The sequence below is a fragment of the Phyllobates terribilis genome, unplaced genomic scaffold (genome assembly GCF_046119375.1).
Source record: "Phyllobates terribilis strain yellow unplaced genomic scaffold, ASM4611937v1 Scaffold_3__8_contigs__length_932513732, whole genome shotgun sequence".
Classification (NCBI taxonomy): Eukaryota; Metazoa; Chordata; class Amphibia; order Anura; family Dendrobatidae; genus Phyllobates; species Phyllobates terribilis.
The window spans coordinates 224,011,442-224,038,071 of record NW_027362763.1 but is presented as its reverse complement, the minus strand read 5'-3'; the positions used below and the strand labels follow the sequence as shown (position 1 = coordinate 224,038,071).

The 26,630-nt window shown below is 41.8% G+C and overlaps 1 protein-coding gene across 1 annotated transcript in view; it reads right to left on the bottom strand.

The window, feature by feature from the left end:
- The window catches only part of CP (ceruloplasmin), a 123,042-nt gene that overhangs the window by 7,481 nt on the left and 88,931 nt on the right, over nucleotides 1–26,630 (bottom strand). Inside the window, exons 9-16 of the mRNA XM_073674642.1 lie at nucleotides 23,477–23,623; nucleotides 21,555–21,766; nucleotides 19,488–19,638; nucleotides 17,912–18,124; nucleotides 14,938–15,142; nucleotides 11,273–11,412; nucleotides 10,224–10,352; nucleotides 3,716–3,822 (exon numbers count right to left, since the gene is read on the bottom strand). Coding sequence (XP_073530743.1) covers nucleotides 3,716–3,822; nucleotides 10,224–10,352; nucleotides 11,273–11,412; nucleotides 14,938–15,142; nucleotides 17,912–18,124; nucleotides 19,488–19,638; nucleotides 21,555–21,766; nucleotides 23,477–23,623 — 1,304 coding nt within the window. The remainder of the gene's footprint in view (nucleotides 1–3,715; nucleotides 3,823–10,223; nucleotides 10,353–11,272; nucleotides 11,413–14,937; nucleotides 15,143–17,911; nucleotides 18,125–19,487; nucleotides 19,639–21,554; nucleotides 21,767–23,476; nucleotides 23,624–26,630) is intronic.

The window sequence follows — 26,630 nt, the reverse complement described above, 5'->3', positions numbered from 1 at the left end:
ACTGTGAGGATTCACAAGTCTGCATAGAACCTGAGAGCTGCCCTGGCCCCTAAACCGTCACCATGACTGTATTGCACCTTTTTCCTATAGTCTAATAAGAATAATCTAATTCTATACTGTAATAATTCCATTCTAAGAATTTTTATTATTGCTAAATAAATGAACAGTTAATTTTATACCCTGCACTTGCGCTATGTAATCTGTGTTGGGGGGGTCGTTGATTAACTATTCCTCCCTCTCATTGTGTAACCTAGCCCCGGTGGGCGTGAGTGACATGCTTTACGAGAGTGATGTTACCGCTGGTTCTTTGTGAAGCTCGTGGCTGGCTGAGTCTAGCGTCACTACTTTCTCCCTGGGCATGCACACTGCGCTGATGAAGCTGGGGAGCACATACCCCACTTCATTTCACATTTCCAGGGAGGACTTGTGATTGTAGGAGATTTGCAAGGAGTCGGCGGTGACGCCGCTCTTGCAAATCATGTCACATACAATGAGAGGGAGGATTAGTTTGGGGAAATCATTTCCCCTCCCCCCAGACTGGTCACTCACTGATTTACTTTGCGCGAGTGCAGGGTTTAAAGTTAATTTTACATTTATTTAGCAATTACTAAGCAACGTAAAAGGGCTTATTAAAATGTAGGAAAAGGGTGCAATACAGTCATGATGGCGGTTTAGAGGGGCTAGTGCAGATGTCAGGTTCCCTTTAAACCTGTAGAGTAGCAGTATATGGGTAAATGAATAATCTTAAATGAAGTGTCATATTTGATAATAAAGGGGGATTTATTTTAGGGGGTTTAAATCAATAATCGGTATTAAGTTTTAAGTGTACACACAATACAAACTACATTGAAAGAAACCAGACTCCTCTCCCCTTTCCCGTCATTCCAAAAAAATGTCCATCCCGCTTCTCCCTGACTTTGAATCTCAAAGTAAGGTACATGATAAGAACATCCCCCTGATATTGACAAGCGTACACACATAAATGACATATAATCTATAAATATTGTGGGAGGCTTATTTGATAATGAAACTTTAATTCTAAAAATGTTACTCTCTTGCGCTGCTTGGGGCCAAACCTATCTGCAGCTTTATTGACACATAGACCAAGACTTATTACAGGCTTGGGATCTTTTTTGTACCTTTGGCTGCCATATCAACCCATTAGTGCCCTGCGATCAAGTTATCTCTGTAACGCTAGATGCCGAGGCATGTAAACCAACAAGTTATCCTGGATTCAGTGAGTTGTAGCAGGAGCAGATCACTGTGGCTGATCTTGTAGACCAGTGTTCCCCAACTCCAGTCCTCAAGAGCCACCAACAGACCATGTTTTCAGGATTTTCTTAGTATTGCTCAGGTGATAATTGCATCACCTCCACAGTGGATAACTCCACCACCTGTGTAATACTAAGGAAATCCTGAGAACATGGCCTGTTGGTGGCTCTTGAAGACTGGAGTTGGGGAACACTGTTGTAGAGCTTTGGTAGCACCTGTGAGACCACCATGATGACAATGTACAGGTGCTTCTCATAAAATTAGATATCATCAAAAAGTTATTTTATTTCAGTTCTTCAATACAAAAAGTGAAACTCATTATATAGTCATTACAAACAGTGATATATTTCAAGTGTTTATGTTGATGATTATGGCTTACAGCCAATGAAAACACAAAAGTCATTATTTCAGTTAATTAGAATACTTTATAACAACAGCTTGAAAAAGGATTTTAAAATCCGAAATGTTGGCCTACTGAAATGTATGTTCAGTAAATGCTGTCAATACTTGGTCGGGGCTCCTTTTGCATCAATTACTGCATCAATGTGGTGTGGCATGGAGGCGATCAGCCTGTGGCACTGCTGAGGTGTTATGGAAGCCCAGGTTGCTTTGATAGCAGCCTTCATCTCGTCTGCATTGTTGGGTCTGGTGTCTCTCATCTTTCTCTTGCAATACCCCATAGATTCTCTATGGGGTTAAGGTCAGGCGATTTTGCTGGCCAATCAAACACAGTGATTTTAAACCAGGTATTGGTACTTTTGGCAGTGTGGACAGGTGCCAAGTCCTGCTGGAGAATGAAATTTCCATCTCCAAAAAGCTTGTCGGCAGAGGGAAGCATGAAGAGCTCTAAAATTTCCTGGTAGATGGCTGTGCTGACTTTGGTCTCGATAAAACACAGTGGACCTACACCAGCAGATGACATGGCTCCCCAAACCATCACTGATTGTGGAAACTTCACACTAGACCTCAAGCAGCTTGGATTGTGTGCCTCTCCACTCTTCCTCCAGACTGTGGGACCTTGATTTCCAAATGAAAATTGGAACTCTGGGACCTTGTGGAGTGTGTCAATGCCTGCCTTTTGGACATCTGTCAAGTCAGCAGTCTTCCCCATGATTGTGGAGCCTACTGAAACAGACTAAGGGGCATTTTTAAATGCTTAGGAAGCCTTTGCAGGTGTTTTTTGTTAATTATTTTAATTTAGTGAGATAATGACTTTTGTGTTTTCATTGGCTGTAAGCCATAATCATCAACATTAGCAGAAATAAACACTTGAAATAGATCACTCTGTTTGTAATGACTCTATAATATATGAGTTTCACTTTTTGTATTGAAGAACTGAAATAAATTAACTTTTTGATGATATTCTAATTTTGTGAGAAGCACCTATATGTCATGGTGTGGGAACAGTCAACAGTGATGTACATTTTCGTCATGAGTTATTATGGAGTTAGTCTGCTGATAACCGTAGAAAGACGAAGCATCTATTTCCATTGTGTCTGGTTCATTCCTTCTGGATGTTTTCCCTGGTTCCCTATCACTAGACTAGTAGTGCAGTTTCACATCAAACTTTTGGGTAACAAACAGGTGTTAAAGGTATATTCTGCCATCTTGTTGATTCTTTTGCTTATTTTGGTAGTGACAAACCACTACAGGTATCCTAGTTTTGTGCTTTGTTTTAATGCATCACTGTCCATGTCTTTTGGGACAATTCATGTACACTACCACTGATTCAATGGTGCTGGAGATGTGACTTAGTCTCAGGTGTATGTTATTGGTGTATTTGATTTTTTTTTGTCTTACGTCTTTAGACTTGTGGGTATTGATAGCTGCTATTTGAAACATATGTTCATATCAGTGGTTTATGTACTATTAATTTGAGAGTGTATGTGACCTAGGTGTTTTTGTGTTCTCTGTATGTTATCTTCATGGAATAGACCAGATTAAACCTTGTTAAACAAGCACTTCCATCAACGTTTTTATCCTTTTAATATATTGCAGTCATATTATAAAGCACTGTGTACTTACAATTGCTCATTTTGTCTTTCTACCCAGTTAATTCTTCTCTTATCTCTGCTCTATGTAGAAACAGGAAGTCTCTTTTCTCTGCATTTATAGCATTTATCGTTCCCTTTTTAAACTCCTGACCCAGCTGTTCCCTCCTTCCCCCTGCCAGGGACTTTTGCAGTGACTGATGACTTATACAGGGAAAATTGACCTCCTGTTTCTACATAAAGCTTAGAAGGATTCAGCTAGTCAATTTTTAATTTTGTGATGTCATAGACCTAATGGAAAATAGAAGAATTAGCTGGGTAGAAGGACAAAATGAGCAATTGTAAGTACACAGTGCTATATAATATGATGAATGCAATATATTAAGAGGATACAAATTTTGATGGGAGGAGTGCTTCTTTAAATATAGTAAAATAATTACAAAACATATTACCTTGATTTGATCAACTGCTGAGTAATAAGCCCAAGTCAAACAATTGTTTTCCTGCGTTAAAGGGCCAGATCTTTCAGGAATGTTCCATACGTATGTTTCTATGTTTCCTGTTGGAAAATTTCAGACAGTTTATACACCATTATTATTATTTATTATTATAGCACCATTCATTCCATGGCTTTTTACATGTGAAATATAGGTACATACAGTAACTACAGTATATGTGCACTAATTAAAGAGTTTGCCCCAAACTAGTTTATTTTTTTTGCTATGGGCCTAAGAACTAACAGCAGGTAGTTGCTAATTACCTGCCTGTTCTACCCAGTGCCGTCTCAGAACAGTCACAGACCGCTTCTGCCGGCGATTCTGCTGCTTCGCATCAACAGAGCAGCTTTTCCTCTTCCGCGCTGCTCTGTTGATGGGGGGGGGGGGTGACTGCTGGCATCATGCTGACTGACAGCCAGCTTCCCGCAGTTAAGCAGTGGGGAGCTGGCTGTCAATCAGTACGATATTGGCAGTCACACCCCATTAACAGAACAGAGCGGAAGAGAAGCAGCTGCTCTGTATATATAACCTTATTGCAGAATCGCTGGCAAGAGAAGTCCATGACCATGAGCTACAAGAGATTGACGGCGTGCAGAACGGGCAAGTAATTAGCAACTATCTGCCTGTTAATTCTTAGGTCCATAGTAAAAAAATAAAATAGTCCTGGATAACCCCTTAGTTATCTCTTCAGAGACAAAAAGGGGACATTTATTTCTATTTTCTACTTATTATGTATTACAACTAGTGTTGAGCATTCCGATACTGAAATATCGGGTATCGACCGATATTCGCGGTATCGGAGTTCCGATACTGAGTTCCGATACTTTTAGAATATCGAATACCGGAATCGGAAGTTCCCATAATGCCTGCGCTCTGCAGTGTCTCTGAAGGATGACAAGCTGGATGGCAGCGCTCAGCTTACTGTACTTGTCATTTAGCGTTAAAGGATTTATTAAAAAAAATAATAATGTTTTCATGCACCGTCTCTTTAAAAAGGCTGGCCGGCAATTCAGCAGCAGCATACACCGGTACCCGACAATTTACAACAGAAAGAATAGAGCATCACACATAGATTAGATAGATAGAAACATGTCAGTCACATATATAAGAAATACAGTGACAGTGTTGCTTACTGTACTTGTCATTTGGTGTAAAGGATTTATTTAAAAAAATAATAATGTTTTCATGCACCGTCTCTTTAAAAAGGCTGGCCGGCAATTCAGCAGCGGTACCCGACAATTTATAACAGAAAGAATAGAGCATCACACATAGATTAGATAGATAGAAACATGTCAGTCACATATATAAGAAGTACAGTGATAGTGTTGATAGTGTTGCTTACTGTACTTGTCATTTAGTGTTAAAATAAAGGATTTATTAAAAAAAAAATTGACGTAGGGTTCCCCGTAATTTTAGGCTCTAGCAGAGGTTAAGCAGACGGCTGGGGCAGATGTTTGAAGCCTGGGAAGGGGGTAATACCCACGGAGCTTCCCAGGCTACTAATATCAGCCCTCAGCTGAATACCTAGCCTTTACTAGCTATTAAAATGGGGGACCCCCCAAAAAAATGACGTGGGGTCCCCCCTATTTTAATAGCTAGCAAAGGCAGACAGCTGGGGGCTGATATTAATAGCCCAGGAAGGGTGCCATGAATATTGGCCCCCTCCCAGGCTAGAAACACCAGCCGTCAGCCGCCCCAGAAATGGTGCATCCATAGGATGCGCCAATTCTGGCACTTAGCCTCGCTCTTCCCACTGCCCTGTAGCGGTGGCAGTGGGGTAATAGGGCTGGGGTTGATGTCAGCTTATAATACCAGCAGACATCAAGCCCAGGTTAGTAATGGAGAGGCGTCTATAAGACACCCTCATTACTAACCCCATAGTCAAAGTTAAAAAAAAAAAAAACACAAACACCCAGAATAAAGTCCTGTAATTGAAATAAACACACAATTTTTTAATGTTCTAAATTAAACCATACTTACCATCACGCCCATTCCAGCTGAAGCCAATGTCTTCTGCAATAAAAGTAAAATAATAAAGTAACATCATCCTTACCTTTCCATGGTTCCCACGACGGCTCCAGCTCTGCTACATTCACATGACAGGCTGGATCGCAGGCTTGCACTTTAAGCCCACATTGATTATATAACTGTATCTTGAATATGTTTTGGTAAACAGTTAAAACTTGTGTCACTGTCATTTCTGGACCTTATTGTGCATATACATTTAAATATACATGCTTACACCAGGGATCCAGTCTCTCTGCCCTTGTCCATATGTATGTCACTTGACAAATGGTAAGGTTTTTAATATTAGAGTTAGGACTGTCCCATAAGGGTTGCCGTGAAGTTGCGGGATGGCTTTCACATTATTTTGATCAAAATTATGTTAACTAAATACCCTTTATTATTTATTATTATTTTTACACTGTGCGATTTATACATTTACTTTCAGTTATTTGGGTATTTTTCTTGTCTTTGGTTTCTCTCTGTTTAATGGCCTTGTGTGAACATGCATTTACATTTTGCATGCACATCAACTTACGTTTCAGTTCAGACCTTCAGGTTTTTTCTTTGCAGTCAGTATGCTTTAGTGCATATAAAAGGGTGTGGCCGCCCTTTGTCTGGGCTGAGACGCTCATTCTGCTTCGGCTTTATTCTTACACCAGGGATCCAGCCTCTCTGCCCTTGTCCATATGTATGTCACTTGACAAATGGTAAGGTTTTTAATATTAGAGTTAGGACTGTCCCATAAGGGTTGCCGTGAAGTGGCGGGATGGCTTTCACATTATTTTGATCAAAATTATGTTAACTAAATACCCTTTATTATTTATTATTATTTTTGCACTGTGCGATTTATACATTTACTTTCAGTTATTAGGGTATTTTTCTTGTCTTTGGTTTCTCTCCATATAAATATACAGTACAGACCAAAAGTTTGGACACACCTTCTCATTTAAAGATTTTTCTGTATTTTCATGGCTATGAAAATTGTACAATCACACTGAAGGCATCAAAACTATGAATTAACACATGTGGAATTATATACCTAACAAAAAAGTGTGAAACAACTGAAAATATGTCTTATATTCTAGGTTCTTCAAAGTAGCCACCTTTTGCTTTGATGACTGCTTTGCACACTCTTGGCATTCTCTTGATGAGCTTCAAGAGGTAGTCACGGGAAATGCTCCTCCAACAATCTTGAAGGAGTTCCCAGAGATGCTTAGCACTTGTTGGCCCTTTTGCCTTCACTCTGCGGTCAAGCTCACCCCAAACCATCACTATTGGGTTCAGGTCTGGTGACTGTGGAGGCCAGGTCATCTGGCGTAGCACCCAATCACTCTCCTCCTTGGTCAAATAGCCCTTACACAGCCTGGAGGTGTGTTTGGGGTCATTGTCCTGTTGAAAAATAAATGATGGTCCAACTAAACGCAAACCGGATGGAATAGCATGCCGGTGCAAGATGCTGCGGTAGCCATGCTGGTTCAGTATGCCTTCAATTTTGAATAAATCCCCAACAGTGTCACCAGCAAAGCTCTCCCACACCATCACACCTCCTCCTCCATGCTTCACAGTGGGAACCAGGCATGTAGAGTCCATCCGTTCACCTTTTCTGCGTCGCACAAAGACACGGTGGTTGGAACCAAAGATCTCAAATTTGGACTTATCAGACCAAAGCACAGATTTCCACTGGTCTAATGTCCATTCCTTGTGTTCGTTTGCCCAAACAAGTCTCTTCTGCTTGTTGCCTGTCCTTAGCAGTGGTTTCCTAGCAGCTATTTTACCATGAAGGCCTGCTGCACAAAGTCTCCTCTTAACCGTTGTTGAAGAGATGTGTCTGCTGCTAGAACTCTGTGTGGCATTGACCTGGTCTCTAATCTGAGCTGCTGTTAACCCGCGATTTCTGAGGCTGGTGACTCGGATAAACTTATCCTCAGAAGCAGAGGTGACTCTTGGTCTTCCTTTCCTGGGGCGGTTCTCATGTGAGCCAGTTTCTTTGTAATGCTTGATGGTTTTTGCAACTGCACTTAGGGACACTTTCAAAGTTTGCCCAATTTTTCGGACTGACTGACCTTCATTTCTTAAAGTAATGATGGCCACTCGTTTTTCTTTACTTAGCTGCTTTTTTCTTGCCATAATACAAATTCTAACAGTCTATTCAGTAGGACTATCAGCTGTGTATCCACCTGACTTCTGCACAACACAACTGATGGTCCCAACCCCATTTATAAAGCAAGAAATCCCACTTATTAAACCTGACAGGGCACACCTGTGAAGTGAAAACCATATCCGGTGACTACCTCTTGAAGCTCATTAAGAGAATGCCAAGAGTGTGCAAAGCAGTCATCAAAGCAAAAGGTGGCTACTTTGAAGAACCTAGAATATAAGACATATTTTCAGTTGTTTCACACATTTTTGTTAAGTATATAATTCCACATGTGTTAATTCATAGTTTTGATGCCTTCAGTGTGAATGTACAATTTTCATAGTCATGAAAATACAGAAAAATCTTTAAATGAGAAGGTGTGTCCAAACTTTTGGTCTGTACTGTATATACAGTGCATTGTGAAAGTATTTGGCCCCCTTGAACTTTTCTACCTTTTGCCACATTTCTGGCTTCAAACCTAAAGATAAAATTCAAATTTTGGGGGGAAGAATCAACAACAAGGGGGGCACAATCGTGAAGTGGAACGAAATTTATTGGATATTTTAAACTTTTTTAACAAATTAAAAACTGAAAAGTGGGGCGTGCAATATTATTCGGCCCCTTTACTTTCAGTGCAGCAAACTCACTCCAGAAGTTCAGTGAGGATCTCTGAATGATCCAATGTTGTCCAAAATGACTGGTAATGATAAATAGAATCCACCTGTGTGTGATCAAGTCTCCGCATAAATGCACCTGCTCTGTGATAGTCTCAGGGTTCTGTTTCAAGTGCAGAGAGCATCATGAAGACCAAGGAACACACCAGGCTGGTCCAAGATACTGTTGTGGCGAAGTTTAAAGCCAGATTTGGATACAAAAAGATTTCCCAAGTTTTAAACTTCTCAAGGAGCACTGGGCAAGTGATCATATTGAAATGGAAGGAGTATCAGATCACTGCAAATATACCAGGACCCGGCCGTGCCTCTAAACTTTCATCTCGAACAAGGAGAAGACTGATCAGAGATGCAGCCAAAAGGCCCATGATCACTTTGGATGAACTGCAGAGATCTACAGCTCAGGTGAGAGAGTCCGTCCATAGGACAACAATCAGTCGTACACTGCACAAATCTGGCCTTTATGTAAGCGTGGCAAGAAGAAAGCCATTTCTCAAAGATATCCATAAAAAGTCTCGTTTGAAGTTTGCCACAAGCCACCTAGGAGACACACCAAACATGTGGAATAAGGTGTTCTGGTCAGATGAAAACAAAATCAAACTTTTTGCAAAACGATATGTTTGGCGTAAAAGCAACACAGCTCAACACCATCCCCACTGTCAAACATGGTGGTGGCAGCATCATGGTTTGGGCCTGCTTTTCTTCAGCAGGGACAGGGAAGATGGTTAAAATTGATGGTAAGATGTATGGAGCCAAATACAGGACCATTCTGGAAGATAACCTGTTGGAGTCTGCAAAAGACCTGAGACTGGGATGGAAATTTATCTTCCAACAAGACAATGATCCCAAACAGAAAGTAAAATCTACAATGGAATGGTTCAAAAATAAACGTATCCAGGTGTTAGAATGGCCAAGTCAAAGTCCAGACCTGAATCCAATCGAGAATCTGTGGAAAGAGCTGAAAACTGCTGTTGATAAATGCTCTCCATCCAACCTCACTGAGCTCGAGCTGTTTTGCAAGGAAGAATGGGCAAGGTTTTCAGCCTCTCGATGTGCAAAACAGATAGACATACCCCAAGCGACTTGCAGCTGTAATCGCAGCAAAAGGTGGCGCTACAAAGTATTAACTCAAGAGGGCCGAATAATATTGCACGCCCCACTTTTCAGTTTTTAATTTGTTAAAAAAGTTTAAAATATCCAATAAATTTCGTTCCAGTTCACGATTGTGTGCCACTTGTTGTTGATTAGACCCAAAAAAATTTGAATTTTATATCTTTATGTTTGAAGCCAGAAATGTGGCAAAAGGTCGAAAAGTTCAAGGGAGTCAAATACTTTCACAATGCACTGTATATAATATATAAACAATGAGGCAGCAAAGGCTAAGACAAAATGCAGTTGATAGGTGCCAGCCTGCAGGTTGTAGTCCAATATCCTAATAATAAATGCAAAAACAGCAGGTAGCACAGTAGTAATATAAAAAAAAGTTGACAAACGTTTAATTTGCCATGTGTGCAAAAAGACAGTATTTTGGCTTGACAAAGGCTCTTTGGAGCTTAAACGTTGCTTTTTTGCACACATGGCAAATTAATATATATATTAATGTTTATATTATACACATTCATACCCACATTGTGACAAGTAATCTTACCAGGTTCTGTCGCCTTTACTTCATTATTTTCCAGTTTAACACCATGTGCATATATTGAATACGGTCTACTTGCCTTGTTCTTGAATATTATTTTAATTCTATCACCAACATTTGCTTTTATTAGTGGACCTGTTAAATAAAAAAATTGACGTAGATATTGTTGGTATTTGACCACAGACTTTATTAGTTAGTATAGTATAATAAACTATAGAATAGTGGTTATTTGTTGCATTCAGCTTAGACCAGATTCATACATCTGTGAGTCGTGTTGTGAGCCTGTTGATTTCCGGTCAGGAGAACCACGTATGGTCAATGCATCACGGACCGCGACACATGGATGTGTGAATGCAGCCTTACACTTAAAAAACAGTGTGATGACCATGTCAATGTCTATATATTAAAAATATGTATCCTAGGATTTTCAAGTGTCTTCCACACTTCTTTATGCTCTGGCACTTCTCTGTATGGAATTGCCCTACTATAAGCTGATCATAGGGTGTTCTCCTGTTGAGACCTTCAGCAATGAGTTGTAATCTGTGGAAGAACTTGGAAAAAGTGTCCAGTTTTCTTGCAAGACCACCATAAAGAGAAACAAGTGTTACACAGCTCTCACTGAAATCAAGGGTCAGATTGTCTAACACAAGTATATACTAGGTCCTCCATGGCTCTGTTTTGTAGCTGCTAAATGAGGGTCAGATGCATCCTGTCTGTTAACTCAGAATTAATTAATAGGCATTGCAGGTAAGCAGGGCGACTTGACATCATACGGACTCACACCTTGTCCCCATCCTATTGATACAGTACCACCAATCTGAGCCAACTGACCGTATTGATTTACTATTAGACAAAAGTCACTTGGAGAACGTGCTAAACCATATAATGAGATGTGTTTTCATTGTTACCCAGGATTCATTACCAGTATTGGTTTGCTGGATCATATTGTTGCCAGATTTCATCCATACTTTATTATATTATGACAGGTGTAGAGATTCTCACTCGAATAATGAAGCAATAAAGATCTACTTTAAAACCAAAGGCATATTACTTACCGAGGATAGCAAAATGCTCTTGGGCTCCTGTTCTTTCCTTTTGTACCGTAAAGGTCTTGTCTGTGTATTCCCGGTATACAGCTTTTTTGTACTTGGAACCAATAGAAGTTCTGGATTTATTTAAAAATACATCGCCTGGGCTTTAGGGAAACCAAGAGATTAGATGATATATACTGGTTACTGCGTACGCCCAACAAATCAAAGTCAAATGTAGCCGAGAAAGTGAAGGGAACGCCACCAACAACCACCTTGGTTATTAGTGAAAGACATAGATGGATCTTTAGCTTTCAACATTTAGGCCACGGCCCCACTACCAGTATTTGGTCAGTATTCGGTCAGTATTTTTTCTCAGGAGTGGGACCCAAAACCAGGAGTGGGTGATAAATGCAGAATTGGTGACTTGTTTCTATTATACCTTTTCCCTGATTGTTCCTCACCTGATTTTGGCTCCCACTCCTGAGAAAAAATACTGACCGAATACTGACCAAATACTGATAGTGGGGCCGTGGCCTTACTATGAGATCTGAGCCCCCCAAACCTTCAATTTCCCACACATGTCGAAATACATAGAGATTTACTAAGATAAAAGCTCCAGAGTATTTGCCTAATTTGCACCATTTGGCCTCATTTTGTGTAAAAGCTTACGTCACCTTTATTACGAGTATTAGGGCTCACAGATGCCATGTGATCATTGGTCCGATCTCAGATCGCAATGCACGGACTGGCCGCGCGTCTCCTGACTCCGAGCGTGACAGCCTCATAGAAATATATGAAGCTATCCCGCTCGGGACGTCTCAAGGAGCCCTTAGATAGAGTGCAGGAAGAGGCCATTGCTTTGCCGGAAAGGGTCATGAATAAAATTCAACAATATTGCCTTAAACTGGGCCAACCAAAAGAAGGTGTAAAGTTAGACATAATCAACTAAAGACTTGCCAAATTTATCACCTGGCATGAACTACTATGATAAATCTGTCACAGGTTTATGATGCCTACACATTAGACAGGTTTAGTAAATATAACCCTTTATAGTTATACTAAGGAGCTACTACAGCTGTAAGAAATAAGGGGTACAGATCACATAATAAAGTTATACAATTTTTAAAATATTTTCTAGATACATTTTTAGCAGTTTTCAATTTTTGCTTGAAGTCACTCTAGATTTTCAAGATCTCTGCTTGTAGTCACTATGGGACTTCATTGTGTGCAATATTTGGAGTTCTGGGGAAAGTCCGGGTGGAGGAGAGAGAAGGAGAGGGAGAGTGAGAGAGAAAGAAAGAGAGAGGTTAAGAGAAAGAGAGGGAGAGAGAAGGAGAGAGAGAGGGAGAGAGAAGGAGAGTGAGAGAGAAAGAGAGAGAGAGGTTGCGAGAAAGAGAGGGAGAGAGAAGGAGAGAGAGGGAGAGTGAGAGAGAATTTTTCAGTTCAAAAGTTTGTGTCCTCATTGTTTACAATGACGTTCGGAATCTGGTTTTAGGTCTGGTACCTGAACCAAACTTTGGAATAAAGTTTGGGTTGGGTACCAGAACCTGAACTTCCATGGGTCCGCTCAACTGATGATTTCACAGGTGTACGGCTTCAAGACACGGCTTTGATGACTGTGCTGATACTGTAACGAGCCATACAGCTTACATGGAAATGGCGACAAGCATGAGAAAGTGATACAGAAAATATATTAGTAACTTGTTACACTTTTAATTATACAAAATATAAAAGAGGACCATTCACTCTCCTTGCAATTCTGGAATATATTTTCTTATAACTCTGTTTTGTGTTGTTCCTCAGTTATTCCTCCTTGAAATGTATAAATAAATTAATAACTAGATTTTACCACTTGAGGGTGTGTCCCTGCACAGTCTGACCTTGTCCAATGAGTAGTGACACACCCCTTTTTTCTAGGGGATTGGTAACACCCAGTTGTCTATTTATATATTAACATTTATATAATAGAGGAATGACACAACATAGAGTTTCTGAGAAAAGATGATCCAGAATTGTTACTTGATGGGCAATACTAGTATTAACCAACACTGACATTAGAACTGCGAGGGTCTCTTTAACCCCTTGGCGCACAAAGATGTATGTGTACATCAGTGCTGTGTCCATAGGTGTGGTGTGGACTCAAGAGCTGGACTCACGCCTCATGCGGCAGATACCGGCTTGTGTTACATAGCATAGCTGGCATCTGTCTACAACAGCAGTGACCGGAGCTAGCTCCGATCGTTGCTGGTTAACTATTTAAAGGTCACAAGTCTCTAAAAAAATGCTAAAAACAGTGAACACAACAATGTATGTACTCCAAAATGGTATATATAAAAATGTCAGCTTGCCACGCAAAAATGAAGCATTCATACAGCTCTTTGGAAGAGAAATAAAAAAGTTACCTTTTTTAATTTTTTTTTTTACAAAGTTTAGAATTTTTTTTAATCACTAATAAAATGTAAAAAAACTATTCAAGTTTTATACAGCTGTATTCATACTAAGGCTATGTTCATATGTTCAGTATTTTACCTCAGTATTTGTAAGCCAAAACCCAGAGTGGGTGATAAATACAGAAGTGGTGACGTGTTTCTATAATACTTTTCCTCTGATTGTTCCTCTCCTGGTTTTGGTTACAAATACTGATGTAAAATACTGACCAAATACTGAACATGTGAACGTGGCCTAATGTGAATAATCTTATGGCCAGGTCATTTTTACCGTACGATGAATGCCGTACGATGAATGCCTAAAAACGATCGCAGTATTGCATTTTTTTTGCCATTGCATCCAACTTGGGATTATTTTCCTATTTTTCTGGACATTACATGCTAAAGTGCAGGGTGTCATTCAAAACTAATTATAGCTCTTGGATGAAATGGAGAAAAAAAGCAAAAGCGCAAAAACTGAAAAATTGCCTTCGAGTGAAGGAGTTAGGCAATGGCCCCACTATCAGTATTTGGTCTGTATTCGGTCAGTATTTTTTCTCAGGCGTGGGAGCCAAAACCAGGAGTGGGTGATAAATGCTGAATTGGAGACTTGTTTCTATTATACCTTTTCTATCATTGTTCCACTCCTGGTTTCAGATCCCACTCCTGAGAAAAGATACTGACCAAATACTGATAATGGGGCCGTGGCCTTAAACTAAATGTAGCACCTCTTGAAGAATACCATGGCTTTGGAGATGGGAGGGCCCAATTAGGACTTTTGCTATGGGGCCTCATGATTTCTGTGTGCGCCTCAGGTTGAACCATGCCTACTGTATGTGCATGGTCCTATGGTCCTGTAGACTGCATGACTGAGGAGTCAAAGTTTTAATTCACTCTCCTAATCTCTCCACCTCTAATCATTAGTGATGGTTGTAGCAGTCTCCTAATTAGATGTTGCAGCCATCTCTGGATGATACAGCTGGCAGAGAAGAAGGGTTGAGAGCATTTGAAAATGAATGAAGGACGTTGCACCAGGGCATTTGTGGTCACAGGGTCGGAGGGATTGAAACTTTGAGTCATCAATCATACAACCTACATGACTAAGCATGTAGAAATGTTTCATCTGCTCTCCAATCCCCAGTAGAGCACTGTCTGCTGTCTTCATGGGTCAAAACAGGCTCCTTTTAATGCAGTAGCTTTTTATTATCTAGTATTTAGGTGTTTGGCAAAGAAAACATGATTGTGGAAGTAGAAATCAATTACCTCTCCTCATTGTTCGCATGCCTCTCATGTTCCCAGGTCCGATTTGGTGAATAGTCCCATTCAACCTCTTCTGCGGCAATGTAATATGTGTGTGTATAGAAAAGGGCTTTTGAAGACTCCTGTTTGCCACATGACTGAACCCTGTAGCGCTGTCTCATTCCTCCAGTGTAATGGTCTGTAGTCATACACTCAACATTAAAAACACCTGAGAAGACAAAAACAGACAAGTATAGTTCTTGCAGGTGTATTGTGACATTAAGGCCATGACCCCACTATCAGTATTTGGTCAGTATTCACAGGAGTGGGAGCCAAAACCAGGAGTGGGTGATAAATGCAGAATTGGTGACTTGTTTCTATTATACCATTTCTCTGATTGTTCCTCACCTGGTTTTGGCTCACAGTCCTGAGAAAAATACTGACTAAATACTGATAGTTGGGCTGTGGCCTAAGGCCATGTTCAGACGGCTGTTCTAAATCTCAGTATCCAGTAATTGCGGATGTGCAGCTCTGAGTTCTCTACACATATCGGACGAGTGCCATGTCTGCCTGCCATTTAAGTGTCCTAGTCTGGTCCATAAATCAGAACATGCTGCTTTCCACACAGATAGTCGGTCTATGTGGAAAATCAGCCATGTGCACTGGCACATTGGCTATAATAGGTGCGTGCACTCTTCACATGCGGTCCGTGGAGCACATCCATATTATATGGTCGTCTAAACGAGTCCTTAAGGGAACCAGTCAGCTGACACTGTCTGCTTGAACCAGGGGCAGCATGAATCCGAGAGCGGCTGATTGATTGCAGCCAAGTATATTTCACTCTGAAATACTGCAGTGTGACATAGGAAACATACCATGAAATATTATCTGGGATCGAAGCGACTTGGATGACTAGTCCAATAAGAAGGTACCGGGTGGCTTCTCCCCACCCTGTTTCCCGGAATGTGTATAGGTAGAGACCTTTCAAATCAGGGGGAGCAGAGCAGGAAAAAAGCCACTGCAGATGCGCCTTTTGGCCTAGTCATCCTAGTCTCATAGTCTCCGGTCACCCTTTCATAGTTTGTCTTCTCTGAAACACCGCAGCACTTCAGAGTGACATGTCTGAGCAAAAAGAGTCGGTCTCCGATTCATGCGGCCTGTGGTTCGGGCAGCATGAAACAGCTGACGGGTTCTCTTTAAATGATGGGAAAATAAATAAGCTACATTATTTGTATCCATGGTAAATGGCATTGTCGACCTCAGTTCCTACCTCATCGGAGTAGCCTATAGGCGTATATTCTAGAAGAATCAACATTAGGCCGGGTTGAGAAGACCATTGGAGTTATCAGCCACTTATGTCTGCAAATTGCCGGTGACGTCTGCAAACTGCTTGTCAAGTATCTTGTCTGTAAAGTGAGACTAGTGCACACTGTAAAATGGGCTAGACTAGTTCACACTGCATTTTTTTCAACGCAGACCTTAGACCTCCATTTTTTTGCACATAGAACATGCACCTATTTTATGCTCAGGAAAATAGTAGACGGCGTCCAGGAAGTGATGAAGTTCAAAACATCTTTATTCTGCCAAACACCGGATGCAACGTTTCAACATATCACAAGCTTGACAGGTAGAAACGTCACATCCCGTGTGTAGCAGAGTAAACACGTTTTCAACTTCATCACCTGCTGGACGCTATCTACTATTTTCCTGCGCATGCTGTATCCAAGTGGGTTCCTTGGATTTTGGAACTTGCGTCTTTATACGGGAGAATGCCCTGATCTGCTCTTTTGTCCTTTGAAGAGTGCTGTGAGCTAACCCGAAAGGTTGCATGGACCTGTTTTAGTCTATGAGCCTTTTCATTTGACAAAGACTTGTCCAAGTATGGTTCTTATTTGTTGACCAAACTCGCCCATTCATGTGAACGGGTCAGCGCAAAAAAAAAAAATTCGGAAAGTACACAAATGCCATTTATGTTGCATCAATGTATTATCCATTTTCACTGACTTATTCATCAGTTTTTTTATCATATGAGAAAAACTTATGGCACAAGGACAAAAAAATGGATGAAAATCTTATCCACTACTAAGATGAAAATTGGTTGGGTTTTTTGGGGTACGAAGAAATAAAAAACTAAAGTGTAAAATTAGTTCAAGGTGGTGTCACCACTCAGACTCACACCACTCAGGTGTTCAAAACCAACATGTTTTTCAAGCAAAAATTGAGTCAGGAAACATTCCTTTCTGGGGAGAGTTTTTATTTTCCTGAAGCAGTTTTGAAGAGTTTTTCCTGATGCATTCTTTGCAGTCTTTTTTAACAGTGCGTAGCTTGCAAACATTTTATTTCAGGTTATTTCAAAGAAATGGCATGCATTTTTTTCACCAAGCATTTTACAAAACCTCTTCAGGAAAATACAGCTCAATCAGCTCCTAATGTTAATATCAAAAAATGTTTTTTTCAAAATAATGAATAGGAATAGTTTTTCAAGTGTTTTGGAGGTACTTTTTGAGGAGGATTCTGGAAAAAAAAATCTCCTGAAAAACCTGTGTGAACATAGCCCTGCCAATGTATAAAGTGGCTGTATACAGGAATTTGTTGGCTGATATAGCTGACTTTGATCTATTGTATATCATCTTTCTTTAGAAAAACGTCAACTAAGACCTCATTCAGAAAGTTGTGAGTCACGTGGAAATCACAGATGAAACACTGATGGTATAAACTGATACTGATCAAATACTGGTGAAACTCGGACCATTTTGTGCAGGCGTGAAAAATTATGGCTGTCTGAATGAGACCTGAAATATACAATGTATAGATTGTGTGATTATCTTCCTTTTGGAATCTTGTTATCTTATTAGACATTTGACCTCCCAGTGCATTATTTCCAGGTATGATTATTTTCAAGATTATCAAAAAATATCAATTGTAATATATAATTACAATTTGTAGCAGAGGAGCATATACCATGGATTTACTAATGCAATAATTCCTTGTAACTTACCTTCATTGTCCGGAGTCATTATTACTGAGTATGAGATGTGTGGAAATAAGCTTGCAACATCCCTTGTGGTATCATGGAGGCGAATGGTATTTCCCGTAAAGTGTATTCCATGCATGTCGACCTCTGTGCCCAGTCCCAGCATATGCCAACGGATTGAGTCTCCTTTACACATGTCTAGCCCCGGCTGATTTCCATACATGTATCCATTGATTGCTATTCACAAGGCACAATATAACCATTAGAGGTGGAAGATAGTAGATAAAGTATAAAAAATACACGAGTGCCCAAGGGGATGATGGGCAGAAGATAGTATAAACTGCTGGCGCAGATCCACGGATCCTGTGCTGTGTGATGGCCCATAAATGAGGAAAACTATGATACATGAATAAATGATACTGCCCTACTAACTGCATGTCTATACAAAGTACCAGCCTGCAACAATACTGTGAAGACTGGTGCCTATTAACCCCTTATTTCATATTCTATACAAAGTACCGTTTATTAATATTTTACAGACTATGAACTACCTGGCGGTATATCAAAGGCTGTTTAGTAGCTCCAGTATATCTAACTGTTCATACGGACTTCCAACTATATAGAGAAGCACTATATCTTTTAACCCTCTTGTGTATATATAATTTGTCTCTATAGGAAGAATAATTTTACTGTCCAAGTGCATTCCCTACTATACAGAGAATTGCTACGTATACTAATTTCTATATTGTGTGCGCCTCTTCCTTATTTTCAGCTCCTATCCAATCTATTAGTGCGGCAGTCTCATTTATTCATTTATCATGGATGTTATTTTGGGTGAGGTGTTAACTTTTGAACTGGAACAAATATAAGGCCATGACCCCACTATCAGTATTTGGTCAGTATTAGGTCAGTATTTTTTCTCAGGAGTGGGATCCAAAACCAGGAGTGGGTGATAAATGCAGAATTGGTGACTTGTTTCTATTATACCTTTTCTCTGATTGTTCCTCACCTGGTTTTGGCTTCCACTCCTGAGAAAAAATAGTGACCAAATACTGATAGTGGGCCCGTGGCTTTATTGTGAGGCTAGTTTCACAGTATCTTAATGCATTTTTTGCTGTCTTCGTCTGAGTCTTTTTTCTAAAGCTAAGAAAAACAGTATCCAGACGGTATGTGGAAAAACAATTGAGTATAATGAGGCAGAGTCCAAAGTTTTTGCCGGACACTAAAACACAGTCTGCTACACCATTATATCCGGCATAAAAGATGGATACTGGTGGAATATAAGTCAAATATTGCTGACATTAGACTCTGTTTGCCTCATATACTCAATGGCTCCATCGGGGATTCATCTGAATCTCGTTTTTCTGGGCTTCAGACAGAACTCCCTGACGGAGACAGCAAAAGAGGCACTAACGTAGTGTGACAGTAGCCTTAAAGAGTTCGCATGTTATTATGACAGTTGTAAGATATTAAAAATTATAAATAGAAAAAAAACATAAATTTCTCTTCAGACCTAAAAAATGTCCACTTCTCTTATCAGATCTTCCGAAAAATGAGTTGATATAAAGCAGGTTAATAATAACGCTTAGTAAACACTCACAGTGCATCATATTAGATTCCTGAAAATCTGGATCTTCCTGGTCCACACTACGAGGGCTGCTTGTGAAATGCTCAATGTTCTCTTCCAGATACCAGCTCTTATTTTCATCAAATACATTAGGCATAACGAAGTAATTGTGAGCCACTCCTCTCTGCAATCACATGGACTTCTTTACAATCACATCTGAACAAAATCTAAAATTATTTTACAAAATAGTAATGTACTGGGGTGCTAGAAGAAATCAGAAACCCAAATGGGACTATAAGGCCTGGCCTACCCCTGAAAACTAACTCGACATCATTATCCCTCCTCCACCACCAAACTTTACAATTGGCACAAAGAAATTAGGCAGGTAAAGTTCTCCTCACATTTGCCAAACCCAAACGCATCCATCAGATCGATGGAGAAGTGTGATTCATCACTGCACAGAACACGTTTCCACTGCTCCAGTGTCCAGAGGTATCGTACTTCACACCACTCTATCTGACACTTAGCATTGTGCTTGGTGATGTAAGGCTTGCATGCCATTACTCAGCCATGACTTTCCTAGTGCAGTTTTTGTGCTGATGTTAATGTCAGAAAAGGATTGCACTCTGCTTTTATTGAGTCAGAGGGTTAGCAACTTTTATGCAGTTCACTTAGTCACTCCACTCTGTAACTTTGCATGGACCATCCCTCAATGTTCCGACCATGTGCTCATTTATGTTGATTGTGGTAGAGCATAGGTGTCAAACTCAGGCCCACAGCACAAATCAATGTAATTATATTTGGCCCGTGAGAAGATACCAAATGTCTACTAGAGCTGGCCTGCCGGTAGACAGCACAGGCTAATACTACAAATCCCGTGTTTCTGGTCCGGCATGCTCTTTGGTTACTACAAGGCTGTTTACAACACGCCCCATAGGAACGTGGTCCCCAGCTATTATGCACTTCTCGACCGGCATTCACCTGAGCCGGAAGTTCCCTCCTCTTCTTTCATCAGCGAGCGCTCCCCTTATGCTCTCCATACATCTCATAGCGCCTGCTACCCTCTATCTCCTCCACAAGGTGGGTGCAGGTATGCCATGGAGCCGCTGCGCTAATGCCATGATTAATTTTATTGCTCTGTTTGGTCATGTATTCTACAGTTTCTTTTTTGTACATTGTTATCCTTTCCCTTTGTATTGAGATCTTACCCCTTTTGTTCACTCCCTACCATCTTGACTCTGCGAACATTATTGTTTCCGTGCTGTTTATGTACTTCTGATGTTCTATACGTCCCTATATTTCCTTCTATTTGAGAGTCACTGCATCCTTTGCATTCCCCTATATACTGCTATCTACCATCCCCACAACCCTAACTTCTCCTCCAGTATTGGGGTTCTCCCTACCCTAGGCAGTCCCCCAACCCATTTTCTCCCTCACCCCTTTATTTCCTCTGTCGCGATTAATGTTACTACTTTACATGTCTTCATCACATTTACTGGAATTTATCCTTTTTGTCATTATTATTTATTATATATATATGTATATTTAAATATATTGTACAGCACTTTCCGATAACTTTATTTTTCTCCCTTATAGCGACTTTTTCAATAAAGTTCATGTTCAAGTTTTTAATTTTGGCCTACTGTGTGTTTGAGTTTGACATCCCTGGATATAAAGGCTCTACACAGAAATTTGTATCTAGATCCCACTGATTTTGATCTACTATATGCCAACTTTATTTAGTAATACTTCAATTAAACTTTCACTGTCTGATCTGACCTTACCTAACCCCTGATAATCAGTTACCATAGGAAAATCAGAAGTGCACCAGAGCTGCTTCTTATAGTGGCTCTCAAGCCAGCTTATATGACCAAACAGAGCATATCCCCATTGAAATATACTTGTTGATTCATAGTCTGAAAAATAATTAATTTTTTTATATTGTGCTGGTGTGTTTGTAGAATATATAAATTATGATTTCTTCTATTGTAAAGCAGATCATAGTCACACACATTGTAAAGTCAATAAAGTTATATACTATAATGTTAACACTATAATGAAAGTATGATATGTAAAAATGTCAAAGAAACCAGTACTAACCTGTTTGCCATCAATTAAACTCTTACACACCAGCAGAGGACCCACCAGTCCCGAATTTGTGTCTCTGACCATATCAACCGATGAGTAGTACAGCCATGGTAAGCAGTTTAGATCATGGATAGTTGACCCCACACTCTCGGGTACTTCCCACCTATAAGTGAATGTATCTCCAGGGGCTACATGGGAAGCCTGAGACTCTGCAGTGTTAATAACTGCAAAAATAAAAATACAAGTCAGTGACTTTTACTTCTACATTTCTCTTTCAAATAATTGTACTTAGAGAAAAATATTTTTTTTTGTATGAACTAAAAGAATAGATAATATATTAAAGGGGTGGTCCAAAGTTCAAAGTAATTTTCATTCTAAATCACTATCTATTTAGTGCCATAATCTAAATTGGGATACTCAAAGGAAGCGTTATCTGGGGCCAAAGGCTGCGGTCACTGCTGCAGTCCCTGCTCCCTCTCTGAAACGAAGCGTCATCAGTGACATTTGTTTCAGGAGCTAGGCTAGTCCCTGCTCAGTGTGCACTGTGTAATGTGCACAATGACAGCACACGCTCTCTTACCAGCTCAGATCAGCAATAATGAGCCGGCAACAGAGCAGGTTTCCAGAATACACGACGTGCAGAGACCAGTAATGTCACTTGCAGGTGCGGTGCTGGTCTCTGCATGCCGGGTATTCTGACAATGCGCTCTCCTGTGAACTCATTACTGCTGACCTAAGCTAACAGCAGAGAGTGTGCTGTCATTGTGCTCATCGCACAGTGCATATTATGCAGGGACTAGCCCAGCCCCTGAAACATGTGTCACTGATGACTCTTCATTTCAAAGCAGGGGCTGCAGCAGTGACCGCAGTCTCTTCCCCCTGACCATGCCTCATTTGAGTATCCTAGCATGCACTGGGATTCTCAAACAAAGCATGATCAAGAAGGAAGTAGGCAAAAAAGGCCGTTAGATACTGTAGTTAAGGAACAGTAGGGACATTTTAATTCAAGTATATTAGAAAATAGTTTAGATTATGGCAATAAATAGATAGGGCTTTAGAATGAAAATTACTTTGAACTTTGGACCACCACTTTAAGTCATGGAGCCAAGATCTCATTCTGCGCATGTGACACCTCCGGCGCCATTTTCCTGAAGACTGCCGGAGGTTGATCTGCACATGTAGCGGCGCCATTTTCATGAAGACCACCACCTGCAAAAGTGACACCCATAGCTAACACGGCACTGGCCCTAAATTTAAATGAATGCAACAGAGGCAGCGGCGGGGCCGTGGCTGAGCCCCCTGAGTTGAAAACCCTACCCACAGTCCTGCCCACAAATCCCGCCCCAAAGCACGAAGCATGGAGGAGACCAACATTTCTCATTCTAATTTAAGGAAAACCAGGCTGCAGATTTTTACACTAAGGCCATGGCCCCACTATCAGTATTTGGTCAGTATTCGGTCAGTATTTTTTCTCAGGAGTGGGAGACAAAACCAGGTGAGGAGCAACAATCCGAGAAAAGGTATAATAGAAACAAGTCACCAATTCTGCATTTATCACCCACTCCTGGTTTTGGATCCTACTCCTGAGAAAAAATACTGACCGAATACTGACCAAATACTGATAGTGGGGCCATGGCCTAAAGGTTTGTATTAAATCAGTATAATAGCGATATACTGCCCATACCTTTAGTTTAACATCAATAATCCTGCTGACATGTTTCCTTTAAGTTGGAAATCACTGCTTTTCAGTGACCCAGATAAGTGTGAAAGCAGTGAAATAGTCAAACAATTGCAATATCTATCATTGTTATTTCATCAATGAAAATTAATATCTACATGCTTTTTATTCACTTTAGGCAAAGCTCACCATAACTAAGAAAAGTGGAAGAGACACAGAAATGATTCCTAACAATACTTATGCATGTTATATTCACCTTCAGCAGTGTCGCCCGTGTTATAGAGAGCGCCTTCCATGGCTTTTTGATAGCTCACCCCATGAGCTTGGATGCTATATGGGCGACTCGCATTGTTTTTAAATGTGACCTCGAAGGTGTCTCCTACTGCTGCCAAAAGTACTGGCCCTAATAAATAATATGTCAAAATTAGAGGTTATTATACACTGTAATCACATATAATTTAGTATATTTTGACTGCTAAGTCACACCACTGATATAGTGCCAGTAGAGATGTCTTCTAGTGTCTATTGACCCCTGACTCCTGGCTTTCCCATGGAAAGAAACAGACAGCACAGGTCATCCATGCAAACACAGTATTTTACTCCCTTGTTTTTCAATATCAGAGAATCTTAAAATGTCACCACATTTGAACTATGTAAACTATTAATATGGGCATACAGTTTATAGACTGCCTCTAGAGATTATTTTACATGAAGGGGGAGTTACCAGTGTGAGACAAGTAACTAACACCAGACAGTAGAACTTCTTGAAAACACATTTTCTGCTTCTCTCTGAGCTCTGTTGTATTGTAACAATATTACAGCCCTGTCTGCCTGTGACCTGGAAGCTGAGAGGAACCTGCAGATGTGTCAGGTATAATCACACACAACTCTGCAGTGAGATCAGGAGAGCAGAGAGCGGCCATCACACATCACACTGGTAACTCCCCCTTCATGTAAAATAATCTCTGGAGGCAGAGTTATCTTCCAGGCAGTGTCCTCCCCAGAGTCTGGAATAGGTCATTTACATAAAGTGATAAAAGATGATTTATCCACAACAAGGCATCTGATATGAGGCATACAGGAATCACTCTCCTCAGCAGTCTATAAGCTGTATGCCGATATTAATAGTTTAGATAGGTCACATGAGGTGACAGATTCCCTTTAAAGAAGCACTCTTTCCATCAAAATTTTTACCCTTTTAATTTATTTCAATCATCATATTATATGACACTGTACCTACAATTGCTCATTTTGCCTTTCTACTGAACTAATTCTTCTGATGTATATTAAAAGGATAAAAATTTTGATGGGACTGTAAACAAACCTGGTGTAACATACCTGGCGGCGTCCTTGCATAGTGGTCCACCTCCCACTGTGCAAGAGCGCGCACTTGATTTCCAGTCCAGACTGCCACTCTGGCTTCTTTCCATACTGTCTGCTCTGCTCTGGCTGCTTAGGGCGACGCCCGCCGAACTTCCTGTTTCTTGTAGCTGCTGCAGACACACCCCTAATGCGTCATCAGCCTATTGCTGTCTGTCACCTGGTATTTAAACCAGCTCCTCCTTGCAATCCTTGCCTGAGCATCTTGTTCTGTCAGTTGGCTTCTAGTCACTGATGTGCCAGGTCCTGTCTATGTTTCCTGCCTTGCGGTATCAGTTCCCGTGTCTGAACTGTGTCCTGTCTGTGTACTCTAGCCAACTGTCTTTCTGCCTTTCCTGGAGGCTGTATTTCCAGGCCCGTGTGAACACGCTCTTAGCCTGTTCCTTCTGCCCTCTAGGGGCCGCATACCTAGATCTGTTGTCTGTGTCTTTTCCCAGTGTCTGTTTCTGCCCTAACTATCTTCCAGCCTGTTTCCTGTCTCTCTCTATGCCCATATCTTCCCTTTTTCTGCAGAGTCTGAACTCGTACCTAACTCCTGCTCGTTGTCACTGTACTTCCGTTTGTGAGTTTGCGGTCCACTCGCTACTTCACTGCAAGTACCCTGTGGTTATCCGTTTCTGCCTTTCCCTCCCTGTCGGTTCCGTGTGGACAGAGCCCTGTCCCCTGTGCCCTGCCTTGCTTGCCACTCTGGCGGTTTCTGCCTGCTCTGCCTTGTTCACCGCTCCGGCAGCTCTTGCCTGCTCTGCCTTTGCTCACCGCTCCAGGCGGTCTCGCTCTGCTCTGACCCTTTGCTCACTGCTCCGGCAGTCTCGCTCTGCTCTGACCCTTTGCTCACTGCTCCGGCAGTCTCGCTCTGCTCTGACCCTTTGCTCACTGCTCCGGCAGTCTCGCTCTGCTCTGACCCTTTGCTCACTGCTCCGGCAGTCTCGCTCTGCTCTGACCCTTTGCTCACTGCTCCGGCAGTCTCGCTCTGCTCTGACCCTTTGCTCACTGCTCCGGCAGTCTCGCTCTGCTCTGACCCTTTGCTCACTGCTCCGGAAGTCTCGCTCTGCTCTGACCCTTTGCTCACTGCTCCGGCAGTCTCGCTCTGCTCTGACCCTTTGCTCACTGCTCCGGCAGTCTCGCTCTGCTCTGACCCTTTGCTCACTGCTCCGGAGGTCTCGCTCTGCTCTGACCCTTTGCTCACTGCTCCGGCAGTCTCGCTCTGCTCTGACCCTTTACTCACTGCTCCGGCAGTCTCGCTCTGCTCTGACCCTTTGCTCACTGCTCCGGCAGTCTCGCTCTGCTCTGACCCTTTGGTCACTGCTCCGGCAGTCTCGCTCTGCTCTGACCCTTTGCTCACTGCTCCGGAGGTCTCGCTCTGCTCTGACCCTTTGCTCACTGCTCCGGCAGTCTCGCTCTGCTCTGACCCTTTACTCACTGCTCCGGCAGTCTCGCTCTGCTCTGACCCTTTGCTCACTGCTCCGGCAGTCTCGCTCTGCTCTGACCCTTTGCTCACTGCTCCGGCAGTCTCGCTCTGCTCTGACCCTTTGCTCACTGCTCCGGCAGTCTCGCTCTGCTCTGACCCTTTGCTCACTGCTCCGGCAGTCTCGCTCTGCTCTGACCCTTTGCTCACTGCTCCGGCAGTCTCGCTCTGCTCTGACCCTTTGCTCACTGCTCCGGCAGCCTCGCTCTGCTCTGACCCTTTACTCACTGCTCCGGCAGCCTCGCTCTGCTCTGACCCTTTGCTCACTGCTCCGGCAGCCTCGCTCTGCTCTTACCCTTTGCTCACTGCTCCAGGAGCCTCGCTCTGCTCTGACCCTTTGCTCACTGCTCCGGCAGCCTCGCTCTGCTCTGACCCTTTGCTCACTGCTCCGGCAGCCTCGCTCTGCTCTGACCCTTTGCTCACTGCTCCGGCGGCCTCGCTCTGCTCTGACCCTTTGCTCACTGCTCCGGAGGTCTCGCACTGCTCTGACCCTTTGCTCACTGCTCCGGCAGTCTCGCTCTGCTCTGACCCTTTGCTCACTGCTCCGGCAGTCTCGCTCTGCTCT